This window comes from Astatotilapia calliptera, chromosome 18 (genome assembly GCF_964374335.1).
Source record: "Astatotilapia calliptera chromosome 18, fAstCal68.1, whole genome shotgun sequence".
NCBI classification, from domain to species: domain Eukaryota; kingdom Metazoa; phylum Chordata; class Actinopteri; order Cichliformes; family Cichlidae; genus Astatotilapia; species Astatotilapia calliptera.
In genome coordinates, this window is record NC_137439.1 from 35,441,661 (window position 1) to 35,456,418 (window position 14,758).

Genomic DNA, 14,758 nt, shown 5'->3' on the forward strand with positions numbered 1-14,758 from the left:
ATGATCGGATAGATGGGTCGCATAGGGTCAAAAAAGTCGGATTTGATGCGCTTTCGCCTGCAGTGTGAACGTAGCCTGAGACTGCTTCACAGCCACATTGTTAAATGTGGTTCATAGTTCTAAATGTGTTAAATTGTCAGTGAGAACAGAGAAACACTAACTGACTGTCTGGTCCATTGTAATTGCTGTCACTGGGGTAATACCATGTAAGGGACTATTGTACTTTGTACTGTATTCATTCCTTCATACTTTGTGCTCTGGTGACAATTTTGTTATTTTGTTGAATAAAAGACACATTTGGCTGACACGAGTATTTGACCAGGACTACACAGTGATGAGTGCAGGACAAACTCTCTGACTTTCCTGTGAGAGATAAAGACATGGATGTGTACATGAAATTGATTGAAAACATTAGATAGAAAGCAATTATATGTGACCCCTGACTCACTTTAAATAGTTTAGAACAGCCAAAACTACAGACTAGGTTTAGCAGGATTACAATAGGAAATGAGGTGACCGTGGAGTGAAATGGCTGGAGACAGGAAATGAGCAACAATGGTTATTATTTTGTACAGAATTGAAAATTAAATGGCCTGTATTTGCATAGCACTTTACTAGTCCCTAAGTAGCCACAGCTACCCTGGGGCGCACTGACAGAGGAGAGGCTGCCGGACACTGGCGCCACCAGGCCCTCTGACCACCACCAGTAGGCAACGGGTGAAGTGTCTTGCCCAAGGACACAACGACCGAGACTGTCCAAGCCGGGGCTCGAACTGGCAACCCTCCGATTACAAGGCGAACTCCCAACTCTTGAGCCACGATCGCCCCAGTAAATCAGACACAAATTCCACAATAACAGCAGTAATAGTAATGATAAGCCGGCATAACAAAAATAACCTACTGAGCTCAATATTTCAATTTCTGGTCATTTGTCAGGTCTGGATTCCTTATTAGTCTAGTCAGGGTTTCTTACTAGTCTAGTTCTTTTTTCCTTGGTTTTGTGGTTTGTGTGTTACCACTTTTATGCCTCTCTTGAGGGAGAGATTAGTTTAGTCTGGGCACAGGCTCGCTACCTCTATCCGGAGAGAATCCAAAATCGTAGTTGCTTTATCACACGAACAGAACACCTAGCCAAAATGACAGAAAATTCCGCACAGACCATCCGAAGCCTGTCTCGTCTACCTTCCACGTGCGAAAAACCAAGCTCGTGTGTAATGGTGGTCCGGTGCTTGGAAGGCGGGACTGAAACCGCTTCCAACAAATGAAATGGCCATTACCCAATGTGATCCGTAAAAAGAAAAATAAAGTTTGATAGAGGATCACACTTCTTTCAAAATAAATTTGTCTTTTCAAAATAAGAGAGTGGAAATACATTTATACAAATAAAGAGAAAGCAAGAAAGAATAACAACAAAAGCTACTGGGTTACATACACTTGTGTGTAAAGTGGTTAAGTAGAGCAGAGAAGTGCTAGTGTATATAAGAACCAGTCAATTTATCATAGTTGTCATTACCTGGATCTATAGTACCATTAGAAACCTTGAAGTTGTTTTGTGTCTAAGACTGCATTTTTGATCTGCATAATATTGCTAAAATTAAAAACATGGTGTCTAAGAGTGATATTGAAAAAATTGTTCATGCATTTATGGATGGAACCATTTTGATTCCCTTTTAAATAATCCTAAGTCCTAAAAGCTATCTGTAAGCTCTTCACATTGTGTTCATTGTATTTATTCCACAACCAGTCAAGGCAGGTGTTCATAAAAAACAACTACCCTCTCAGATGCATCATTTCTAATTTGGTTTCTTTGACTTCGTATACGCCTCCATTTCTTTATCTCTCACAGGAAATGTCAGAGCGCTTGTGTTCGGCTCTTTTTCAAGGGGAGGTAACATAAATGAGCCCAGAGACGAGGGGGGGCAGATTAAAAAAACACAAGGTTTATTACCACAACTGAAAACACATAGTGAAACGACTCACTAGGCACTGAGGCAATTCAAACAAAAAAACAACTCTCAAATTTTCAAATAACACAAGAACACTAATAGAACACGAGTCATCTCAAAGGCCACAACTCAAAAAACAGAGGCTCAAAAGGCAGCAGCACAAAGGCAGAGGCAGGAGGGACAGCCTACGTCTGTTCAAGAGAGTCGAACATGAGTGAAGAATCCTCAGCCTTTTGTACTCCCAGGTAAACGCAGGCAGCCGCAGCAGCCAACGGTGTGTGTGGACTGGTCAAATACTCGTGTCAGCCAAAAGCGTTTCTCTATTCTCACTGACAATTTAAAGCATTTAGAACTATGAACCACGTTTGGTAAATGAATTGATTTTTATATAGCCATTTTCTATTCTCCCGGAGTACTCAAAGCGCTGTATAGCCTCATTTACACCCACTTCTAAACTCAAGTGTAAACTAACCAACATTCACACTCTGGGGGGGGGGGCATTTTTCTGTCCTGTACAATGAGATGATAAACATGTCAGCCGACTGACTAATTCTACATATACTGTGGTTTAAAATACAGGAATTTGATTGGACTGTTAAATTCAAATTTTAAAGATAAATGCCAGAGATTTTCACTCGTCTTTGATGCCATCAAAATGAAGTTCAGTGCTCCCATATTTGAGCACACGTAATAAAAAACTTCACATTGCAAAAGGGAAGTAAAAACATTTTCTTAATGGCATATAGTTTCATTTTACAACACAATTACTGTGAAATAAAGCATGCAGAATACCTTTTAAACAATCACAGTCACATACATGAATAAAATGTCATTTTTATTTAACTTTCATACTGGATTGATTTTTTTTTTTTGTGATCAACATTTTATTGATTTAAAACGGGGTTGGGGGGGGGGGGTACAGACATATACAGTACAACTGTAAACTGCAGTAGCAAAGCAAACATTAGCAAACAAGGCATAGGGACAGCAAAGAAAAGACACAACAACACAAAGTTAAAACCAATTATTGCCTCTTCCAGGAGATAACTCTGGATGAGAAGGTTTTCCAAGCGTCAACAGTCGTGGGTCGAGCTTTATTTAATTTTGCTGTGGTATGTTCAAAACCAATAACACGGATAAGACATCGTCTCCAGAATGATTCCATACAAATGTCAGGACAGAAGCATTGCTTTGTAATAGTCTTCTTTGCGCTGGATTGATATTTTTGTTTGGACCGCAAAAACAAAAATTTCCGTAGTTATCTTTTTAAAAAGTTCCCAGATGGTCCTAAAATTATACTTCAGAAAGTATTTTAGTTAAAATCACTGTAGACGGCCTGTGGGCATCCTCTCACTGCAGACATGAGGTAATATAAGGATTGCTCTGAATTTTTTGCTTCATCTCAGTGTATTTCTTCCCATGTTTTCCAGACTCTTGACTATGAAACCCAAGCGTCCTATACTTTCAAGGTGGAAGCATTTAATGCAGAGCTAGATCCCCGTTTCCTCCATCTGGGGCCCTTCAAGGACTCTGTGACAGTCGAAATTAACGTACTGGATGTGGACGAGCCTCCTGTCTTCACCACGCCTTACTATTCTTTGGACGTGTACGAGGACACTCCCCCAGGAACCATCATTGGCTCAGTGACCGCTTATGACCTGGATGCTAGTAGCAGTGCTGTCAGGTGGAAAGCGCTTCACAGATCTGTGGAATTATGTCAACAGACTGTTTATTTTTTTAAGTATTGTTAACAGTATTATTCATTTCCTGGAAGGCTGGAAATTGTAACGATGTTGTTCTACATCATAGTTTGAATTGGATTCTTGTTCACCAAGTAACAGTTTAACCAATTAAGAGAGTTAATTTGTTAAATAATCAAATATGATTCCATATAAAAAGCACGTTAAGAACTCTGAAGTGAAACTATTGATTAATTACCACGAACTGACAGATCACTGCAGACGTATAACTTTCAGGCAGAAAAAGCTTTTAAAACCAGTCAGTAATATTTTTAAAAGTTCTTTTTTATTTGACTGATGAGTTTATACATGCAATTAGTTTTTATGTCTGGTTGACCAAATTAAATTTCTATAAAAATGTAAAATGAAGTTAAAGTCCATGGACTGTCTGATGTGTGCAGGTATTCTCTGGAGTGGCAGACTGGCTCTGACAGCTTTTTTGACATTGAGACGGTGGAAGGAATCATATCCACTAATGAATACTTGGACAGAGAGACAGCTGTTCAGCACAATATCACTGTGGTGGCAACCAAACTTAGTAAGTATTCCACACCAATAACTACACACAACCACCAACAGTATACTTGTGTGTCAGAAACTGTACAGACACTAACTGTGCAAACAGGTCATCTCATAACCATCTCATCAACTAAACAAATGTTAGTTAGAAATTCCAACATAAATGTTGAGTGATAAGTTATCAATGGGAGAAAACTCGTATAAGAAAAGTGTTCTTATCAGGGGGCACACTATTCACCAAGACTGCATTTTCTTATACAGAAAATCCTGCTTTGCGAGGACCCAGGAGTCGATTTAGAATGAGGGATTTAGTATAATATACAAATTTAATTTACTTTTCAGACCTCACAAACGTAAAAAACACGAATCCTTCCTTTTTTCTTTTTTCAAAGCTTGTTCTTAGCACTGCTGCCTCACAGCTATAAGGTCCCAGGTTTAAATCCACCATCGGGACGTTTAATGTATCGTCTGCATGTTCTCCGTGTGGCTGCATGGGTTCACTTTGACTCTGCACTCCAAAGACATGCAGTTAGTGGAGATGGGTTCATTGGTTATTCTAGATTCTTGGTATTTCTCACTGAGTTAGCCCTGCAACAGAAATGTACCAATAATTGTTTCTTCTAGCCAATAAGTGTTTTGCGTGTTATATATTTGTCTTCACTGTATTAAGTGACAAGAAACAAATGCAGTGTGAACAAAACAGAACACTATCCCCTCACGATTCACACTTTACATACAGTGATGTGGGAAAAGGGTTCCTCATTTTCTCTTTTTGTGTATTTTTGTATAGAACCGGACCATCGAAAACATCCATAAATTACTAATTAAAAACCGCAGTCATCACAGCTTATAAAAATCACTGTCATGTATTGAAAAAAATAAGATCATGTAGAAACTAGAACATAACACTGAGAACAAGTTCATGATTCAGTCCTTTAGATGACAGCGTCTGTAAGGTGAATACCCAGAATGGAAGTCATGGTTTCCACTGTTGGAGGCACTGGAACATGTTCAATGGCACAAAACTGTGATGATGCTGCATCATGTTTCATATCATTAAAGTGGGCTGCTACTCGATAATCTTTAACAAATCAGTGAATAGCTTTTCGATGTTTGCCTTTTCTCTGCGGTTCCCTGTGCTGTTGCACATATATGCAACATTGTGATTCATGCAGAGTTACTTGATTAGAGTTGAGTAAAAAATGTGGAGCTGGAAGTAAAGAAACGTTTGCAGGACACGCCCACAATTGTTACCTAATGTATTCTTTGCAGGTGACCTACTCAAAAATCAGAGCCAAGCTAATGGTAGTTTGAAGCCCACAGGATGTTCGGGTCACACTGGCTGTGATGAATATATTTGGCTGTCACACTAATTATACACGGCTTCATGCTGACCCTCACAGATAATCCTTCGCTGTCTGCAGAAGTGTTAGTGAAGGTCAACGTCCTGGATGTGAATGAATTCCCTCCTCAGCTCACTGCTCCTTCAGATACATTCGTCTGTGAGAACTCCAGAGCTGGACAGGTATGCTGAGCTACAGCACATACAAAGATCTTCATCACAGGTATTTGTTAAATACATTAACTGGGCAATAGTCAAGGATTTCCATAGCTCAGCCATGGAAATCCTTGACATGAAGCTCCCCATGCAGTGTTTGTGCTGATGTTGGTGTAAGAGGAGGTTTGGAACTGAGCACCGGCTTCAGCACTCAGCAACCATGTCCTGTAACTACGTGATGACAACAATTGTTTTTACTCAACTGAGAATATTTCTGTTTCGTGGGGGTAGTGTGAGGTTGTCATCGGGAGTAGGTGTGCACTGCATCAGCACAGACTAAACCCGTGTGGTGAATCCAGATATTTTCAGTTCACAAGTTGTTCTGTGTTTTTCTTGAGTGTGTTTAGCACACAATCTTCCTGTTTTGCTGAGCAGGTGATCCAGACAGTTGGCGCTGTGGACGAGGACCAGCCCCCTGTAGGCCAGAGGTTCTTCTTCAAGTCCTCCAAGGAGCTCCGAAACAGAAACTTCACTGTCAGAGATTATGGAAGTAAGTCAAAGAGTAGCGGCTACTAAAGAGTAACTACAGCTTTTGTGTTGTGTGGGAGATGCACATGCATCTCTGAGATCAACCATAAACAGAGTTTTTCCCATTTGTAGTGCTCTTTGTACCTGTGACATGTTTATGGTGCAGAGAGTCTTCAGTCAGATATATCAGCGATGATACACTTCTCCTTGCAAACAGTAGGACTCAGGGTACCTTATCAAGCAGGTGGCTCATGTCCAGTGTGACCGTGTCAGAATTTTTATTGACTGAGCTGCTGATTTATAAACATTTTGATACATGGAGGCTGTGAAAGGCTCCGTCTCACCTGGGAGGGTTAGACCCACCCAGGTGAGTGTGGGCGGTTTGGTGGGGATGAAATGCACGAGCTGCTCCACCGCCGGGAGTTCAGCGAGCCCCAAAATTTTACCGTCAGCGATCTCCAGACCAGAGTAAGACTTGATGGAAACTCTGTGGTGAAAGGTTTTATCCCAGTAACCCCTCATTTCCTGCATACATACCACGACAGCAGGAATCAGCCGCTTGGTGGAGGACTGGAGAGTGTCTGACAAGCAGGCAATATTTTCCTGTCAGACAGATCCCTCTCCTCCCCCCTGTCATTCTGCGCTGCAGGCCGTCTAATGGACAGCGTGGCTGCTGCACGATTACCTATTGTCACGGTCTGCAGAGGCAGGTCGTGCGGTGGTGTGTGTAATGGACCCAGGAGCGTACACAAGTGAGTAGACGGGAGTGAGTTTAACAGAAAGCGAGCCTTTAATATGACTGAAGACCAGGAATACAAACACAGCAGGAACAGAAAACAAAAAGGAAAGCACGGCTCAGTTCAGGGGGCCGGCCGTGCACAAGGCAACGGCGACGACGTGGAAACAGTTCAGGGGGCCGGCCGTGCTCAAGGCAACGGCGGCGACGAAGGAGACGACGGAGCAGTTCAGGAGGCCGGCCGCGCGGAAGGCAGCGGCGGCGGCGGCGAAGGAGACGACGGAGCAGTTCAGGAGGCCGGCCGCGCGGAAGGCAGCGGCGGCGGCGGCGAAGGAGACGACGGAGCAGTTCAGGAGGCCGGCCGCGCGGAAGGCAGCGGCGGCTCTCCAGTGTTAGGCGTGCTGGCCATGGCCCGGTGGGCACAGGACCAGACGAGGCAGGACCAGACGAGGCTGGGCCAGACGAGGACGAAGACTCTGAGGCTGGGCCAGACGAGGACGATGACTCTGAGGCTGGGCCAGACGAGGACGATGACTCTGAGGCTGGGCCAGACGAGGACGAAGACTCTGAGGCTGGGCCAGGCGAAGATGAGGCTGAAGCCGGAGTCGAAGCTGGACCAGGCGACGGTGAAGCAGGAGGTGGCTGGACGGGCTCCTCGGGCCCTCCAGCTGACGTGGCATGGTGCTGGACAGGCTCCTCGGGCCCCCCAGCTGACGTGGCATGGTGCTGGACGGGCTCCTCGGGCCCTCCAGCTGACGTGGCATGGTGCTGGACGGGCTCCTCGGGCCCTCCAGCTGACGTGGCATGCGGCTGAATGGGCCCCTCGGACCCTCCAGCGGAGACAGGCGGCTGAACGGGCCCCTCGGACCCTCCAGCTGACGTGGCGTGGGACTGGACGGGCTCCTCGGGCCCCCCAGCTGACGTGGCATGAGGCTGAACGGGCCCCTCGGACCCTCCAGCGGAGACGGGAGGCTGAACGGGCCCCTCGGACCCTCCAGCTGACGTGGCATCTGAGGAGGCCCTGGGGAGAGTCTTAAGCTCAGAAGCGACTGGTGAGGCAGCACATAGAACACTGTTAGCATGACAAGCTTTGAAAACATAATTTCTCAGGTCATGAACACTTTCGGTAACTCGAGTAGTAGATGCCAACTCCCTGTCGGTATTGTCAACACAATAGTTCATGGTAGGATTGCACATAAGTCCGTAGCTGGATTCAGAGTCACATAAAGAGGCAGGCATGCTCATGGCTGGCCTAACAGTCTGCGACTGAGAAGCAGTAGCATCAGAGCTCACGTTCCTGTGCATTTGGTCTTGAGCACTGTCTGCAATCCCACCATCAGGGAATACGGTACTAGACTCCACTACGATCTGCACGCGGGGGTAACACTCCGTCTCGGCTGTACGAGTTGGCTGCGGTAGATAACAGTCTGAGGCGGAGAGAAAGCTCACGCCATTCCTAGCAGGCTCAGAAGCAGACTGTACAGTCGACGTGTGAATCCCTTTCGCTGTCTCATGAACCTTGGCTCCATGTGGTGCGGCTATGGGAGCAACACTAGAAAAAGTCCTGGATTCTACAGGGTCAAGAACGTTGTCTGTGATTTCGTTGTGTGGTTTTTCAAAACAGTTACACACAGTCCTTTCATTATCACAACACTGCTCTGACTGGCCCTCATTCGTAACTAGAGTTAGGTCAGTCACAGCATGGGTGTCTATGAAATCATGATTAATGGTAGAGCAGTCTTTGGCACCAGTTTCTTCATAGCTGGGCCCACAAAAGGGCAACCCAGTACACTCCACTATATCAGGTTCATGAGATGAAAAAGCACAGTCACTCACCTCCGTTATAAGAGGAGTCTGGGGCAAAACTAGGACGGGTGCTGACTGGACAGCTGCTGCCCCCACCTCTTCAGAGACTTCAGCACAGTACAAACAGTCTGTAGTTGCTCCTTGAGGAAAGCTAGGCAGTCTCTCTTCAGACTCGGTAGATGGTTCACGCAAAGTTTCAAACCTGGCATGAGGTGGCTTGGTAATCGTTAAATTGTCAGAGGTAATAGGATTTAATTCTTGATCACCCACACAACTAGGACTGCTCGCTAAGGATGTCAACACATTAAATCGAAAGTCGTCTGATACAGAATACTTTGAGTCTGACCCCTTACTCCCAGCATCTTTCATTATTCCAGAAAAACCCACCGATTGCAGGCTCACTGTGTGAGACGTAACGTCCTCATCACTAGTTACCTCAGAAAATCCCTTTGACTTGAGGTCTCTGGCTATGGGGCTAGATACGACGTCAGAAACTGAGTCAGGGGTACTCACGGCTGGATGGCTGATGGGAGTTAAAGCCTCAGATGGCATTAACTGAGGGACCTCCTTAGGGTGGGGCTCAGAGCGCCGGCGGCGAGAGTGCCGCTTCTTTCTATCCGTGGAAGCGGGCGGGGTGAGCGGTGGAAGTCCCTGGCAACTCCGGGGACCCCCAAGAGCCAGTCGAGTTCCCCGGAAAGAGCGCTCATCACGATCAGGGGCGAGCCACGGCTCCCTCCCGAACTCTTGACTCTCCATAGCGGCCGGCTCCTCGTCCTCCAACCACATCCGTGCCAGAAAGACAGCAGGAGACGAGTAGTCCGATCGAGGCGGCGAGGGCGGGCGGCAGGTGCGAGGCGAGGCGGTTGGCGAGAACTCCTCCTCGGGGATGAGCCAGGGCTTCCAACGGAGCTCGTCCTCGCGATACGCCTGTAATACCTGTTGCCACTCCTCCTCGCCGAAGTCAATAGCAGCTGGCATCTCCTTGATCCGCGTAGTGCAGTCAGGTGGTGACGAGGATGTGGAAGCCGATGGAGCGTGAGCCGAGGGTGTGGCGGCGGTGAGCCTCACCGTACCGACTCTGACGGCTTCTGGCTCACGAGGCAGCGGGGAAACTGAGCTACCGCATGACTCTGGCGACGGCTCACGCACACAGGACCGCTGCAGTTGCGGGCGGAGTTGGAGAGAGGAAACGAGAAAGTCAATGACGAGGGGATGCAGCGCCTCCCATAACCAAGGGAATACGGACACGCATACCCCTACTTGGCGGGCTAACTCGTTCCGTTCCTCCTCTCTGGAGCACCGCAACCACTTGCCGCATAGCGACTCCACTGTCCGGATGATCTCCCGTTCTTGTGTCGCTGGGTCCGGCATGGTCGCGTCGTACTGTCACGGTCTGCAGAGGCAGGTCGTGCGGTGGTGTGTGTAATGGACCCAGGAGCGTACACAAGTGAGTAGACGGGAGTGAGTTTAACAGAAAGCGAGCCTTTAATATGACTGAAGACCAGGAATACAAACACAGCAGGGATAGCGTGGCTAAACTATAACTAAACTGGGGAAACTAATACTGTGACAAACTAAGAGAACTCTGAGACGAAGATGATCACAAAAGACTGATCGTGAAAACATGGGGGTGAGAACACAGACGACGCGACACAGACTACATGAAACACAGAGACTAAATACACAAGAGGGATGATCAGGGGAAGTGGCCACACATGGGAACACAGCTGACACAGATAAACATAACAAGACATGGCAGGAGTAAACAACACTGACGGGAGACTGTCAAAGTAAAACAGGAAGTACACAGGTGCAAACAGGAGGAGAGAGAGAGCGCGGGCATAGTGGGCTGGGGAAACATGGAATGAAACAAGGAGGGGAGATGAGGGCTCACAGATACATAGAGGGGCACACAGGGGATAAAAGTCACAAGGGGAAGTCAAATAAGGAACAACACAACAGGACAACTTAGGAAACATGGCCTAAATAAGGAATGAAATACAAAAATACAAGAAACTAAGAATACTGGGCCCACATGGCCCAGGACCATGACACCTATCTCATGTAAATCGACCTCAGTTTCCCCGCCGGTGGAGCTGCCAGGCTGCGATGCCTGGGTAGAAGGCAGAACGGCATTAACTTTGTCCTGCTTGTTTTCATCTCCAAGGATATCCATATTAACATCCTCTTCCTCATCTTAATTCTTTTTTTCCAGTTCAAGAGGTTTTCTCCTCTCTTCAACCAGATATTTAAAGTCAAGGGGCAGATTGAAGAGAGGAGTAAACTCCGCCTCCAGGTCCTTGACCATTTCCCCCTAGCAAGCAGTGGCTTTGCCGAATTAGCCACTGGGATTTTCCTACATCGATGGGAAAGGAAAGAATCGATTTTTGGGCCCACCACCACTCGCAAACACCACTCCCACTCCTGGAAAAGGAGGGACCCTGTGTCTGTGAAGTGATTGGTCTGTCTTGGACAGGCATGGTGGTAGTTGAGCTTCTGTGATTGTTCACGCCAGAGGGCACTTCCCCCTTAGTGAGATACCAGTGTGGTTTGGAACAAAACGCGTGTCAACCTAAATAACACTTTAATGTCTAAATATGTCTGTGAAGGTTCTCAGTCATCCAGGTCATCGTAGTCTAAGGAGCTTGGAAAAAAAAAGCGTCTGGACTTCTTTGAGTTGCTTGAAGACGTTTCACCTCTCATCCAAGAAGCTTCTTCAGTTCCCTGAACATGTTCCCTCTAAGCCTGAAGGGAGAAAGAAGGAACACACACATGTAAAGGAAGCACTCAAAACATGTAGTTATCCTAACTGAGAGTTTATAAAGTCAGCAAAGAGGCACAGAAAAGAAGACCAGACACCAGCGAGGGAGAATAAGAAAGACAGACCCAACAACATTGTCATCCCCTATGTAGCCGGTGTATCAGGAAAAACTCAGGAGTTTTCGCCAAGCACGACATCCCGGTGTACTTCAGACCCAGCAACACGCTCAGACAGAAACTGGTTCACCCGAAAGACAAAACTCCAAAACACAAACTTAACAATGTGGTGTATGCTGTACAGTGTAGCGAGGAATGCCCAGACCTCTACATCGGAGAGACCAAACAGGGTGGGGCCAGGTTTCACAATGAGCTCACCTGAAATCCTGCCTGATTGGGACCCACACCCATTTTCACACCTTAGCTCATGTGATCATCAGGGGGTCCTTTGTCCCTCTTTGGGGGGAAACTCCCACTGCGTTTTAAATCTGGGACTCTCCACCATTTGACTCTTAGAACTGAAGAAGCTTCTTTAATGTCTAAAAATAAAACTTGTGTTACAGAAATACAGTGTGTCAAATCATGGGCCCTGTGAATAATGGTGCATGAGACCACATTGAAACTGATGTTAAGGACAGTAGCCCCGTCTCACAGGAAAACATGCCTGTCCACCGTGTGCCTCTTCAAAGTGTGAAGTGGACACACATACAGAAGTTGCGTTACTTCAAATTATATTACCAACTTGTATAAAAGGCAAGAAGTTGGTAATGAGCAAAAAAACATATGAACTACATTCCAGAGGCTGTAATCACCAGAAGGATTAAAATTGACGGCTAATATGTATTTACATTAAAAATGTATGAATAATATCAGTTGTAATGCTGTCCTGTGATTATTTAATGTTGCCTTGAAATCACAAATCTCCATCTGCTGTTACTGCTGCGTACTGTTACTTATTGTAAATTCTGCATGTCGACCAGCATGCAGTATAACAGTATAACATTTTATCTACTGTCTGTATAAATGCTAAATGATACCAGAGGTCCCAGTTGTCCCTCTGGTCCCTCTTATGCTTTGCTTTTAGGACTAATTTAAGCCAAACTGCCAACTTACTTGTTTCATTTCAATGAAAGCAAGCCTGAGAGTGTTTATACCTGGCTTACATACCAATTATTACCTGACCAGTCCAATTATTAATTAGCAGTAATTATTATGTTACTATGCATGATGTTGTACATAGTTGTTGTATGTAATGTAATAATAACGCAGCATCCCTGTTGATCTTACAGACAACACTGCTGGGATTGTGACTCGACATTCAGCTTTCCAGCGGCGGCTGCAGGATGTCTACATCCTTCCTGTTGTAGTTGAGGACAGCGGTTACCCCGCTCAGAGCAGCACAGCTACCCTGACCATCAGAGTGTGTTCCTGTGAGACTGTGGGCTCACCTCTGACCTGCTCACCAGTGGCCATGTTCCTGCCCGCTGAGCTCAGTGCTCAAGCTTTGTTGGCTATTCTTCTGAGCATTGCTCTGCTGATTGGTAAGCTAGTCTCGCTATAATGTTGTGTCATGTATAAACACTCAAACTCTGGGGTTAGCACTGCAAACTGCAGTCTTATGTGCAGTGTGTTCTGACTGAATTTTACTTTTTGCACTGTTGACATTAGGTAGCCTAAAAATCTTTCTTAATGTTGTTTAATGAAGAAAATCATTCTTGGCACAACAGATCAGTTAATATTTTATTAACCTCCCACCAGGTCACAAGCAAATCAATTTATGTATTTATTTTTTGTTATAAACATTCTGTTTATATTGGACATACAGGTGAAAATACAATGTGCAAATTCCATATGAATATAAGGAGCTCTAAGGTTTTGAGCTTGATGATGACAAACTGATGCTGAACCTGAGCATATTACTCTGGTTCTCAGCCTGTTCAGGTAATCTGATGTTTTAAATTAGGGCTGATAATAAACCTGAAGTAGATAAATGAATAAATAAAGAACTTCATCACTTTTACTGCGTACACAGAACTGGATGGCTTTGAATACAATGTTGCTTTTACAAGACTGTTATTGAAAAGCAAAGAAACATTGTTTAGAAAACCTGCAGGATGTGGAAGAGTTTTGATGTAATGATGGATGGAGGGCTGCAGTGATCCATACAGGACACACAGCATGAAGGTGTGAGGGACCACACGACAGAGAGCAAGGGGCGACTCGAACAATATATACTTACCAGAATTCAATTCAATTCAATTTTATTTATATAGCGCCAAATCACAACAAAAGTCGCCTCAAGGCGCTTCATAGATACAGAGAAAAACCCAAAAATCATATGACCCCCTATGAGCAGCACTTTGGCGACAGTGGGAAGAAAAAACTCCCTTTTAACAGGAAGAAACCTCCGACAGAACCAGACTCAGGGAAGACAGGATAAAGACATGCTGTGGAAGAGAGACAGAGGTTAATAACAGATATGATTCAATGCAGAGAGGTCTGTTAACACACAGTGAGTGAAGAAGAAACACCCAGTGCATCATGGGAATCCCCCAGCAGCCTACGTCTATTGCATCATAACTAAGGGAGGATTCAGGGTCACCTGGTCCAGCCCTAACTATATGCTTTAGCAAAAAGGAAAGTTTGAAGCCTAATCTTGAAAGTAGAGATAGTGTCTGTCTCCTGAATCCAAACTGGAAAGAATAACAACAAAAGATGCAAAGGGTGGGATACAGCTGGAAACTATAACATGATGAGACACGCAATAAACACACCACTAGTCTGAACAAGGAACCATGGTTAGTTTAACAGGAGGACCAGACAGGACAGCACAGAGAGACGGATGAGATCGGGGACACAAGAGAACAAATCAGGGAAAATGAGACACAAAGGCACAGAGGGACGACAACCACAGGAAACACCAGATCGAAGGTCCGTGAACAAACACAAGACTTACTTCACACACGAGACTAAAGGACAAAACACAGAGACCAAGATAAACAACAATAGGAGGCATGAATACAACAGGACACAAGCAATAAACTGAAACTAGATACAATACAGTAAACGACTCAATAAATGCAGAAAAATGACAAAACACTGGGTGGATGACCCCTTATGGTGCCTGTCTTGCCCATCCTGGTGTTTGAACCTCAGTGGGGTATACTGCATTGCAACACGTTCCTAAAGTATTGTCCAAACATTGATCTAAAATCCAGCAGATTTGATT

The 14,758-nt window shown here is 45.3% G+C and overlaps 1 protein-coding gene across 2 annotated transcripts in view; it reads left to right on the forward strand.

Annotated features, from left to right (window-relative positions):
• Positions 1-14,758, forward strand: part of LOC113010993 (cadherin-12-like) — a 40,633-nt gene that overhangs the window by 24,064 nt on the left and 1,811 nt on the right. Inside the window, exons 9-14 of one of the 2 annotated variants that reach the window (XR_013903106.1) lie at positions 3,377-3,630; positions 4,087-4,223; positions 5,608-5,729; positions 6,138-6,252; positions 12,819-13,070; positions 14,333-14,460. Coding sequence is in view for 1 of the 2 variants with exons in the window: in XM_026150344.2 (XP_026006129.2) it covers positions 3,377-3,630; positions 4,087-4,223; positions 5,608-5,729; positions 6,138-6,252; positions 12,819-13,070 (880 nt within the window). In the remaining variant the exon portion in view is untranslated. The remainder of the gene's footprint in view (positions 1-3,376; positions 3,631-4,086; positions 4,224-5,607; positions 5,730-6,137; positions 6,253-12,818; positions 13,071-14,332; positions 14,461-14,758) is intronic. The other variant, XM_026150344.2, reaches the window with a different exon arrangement.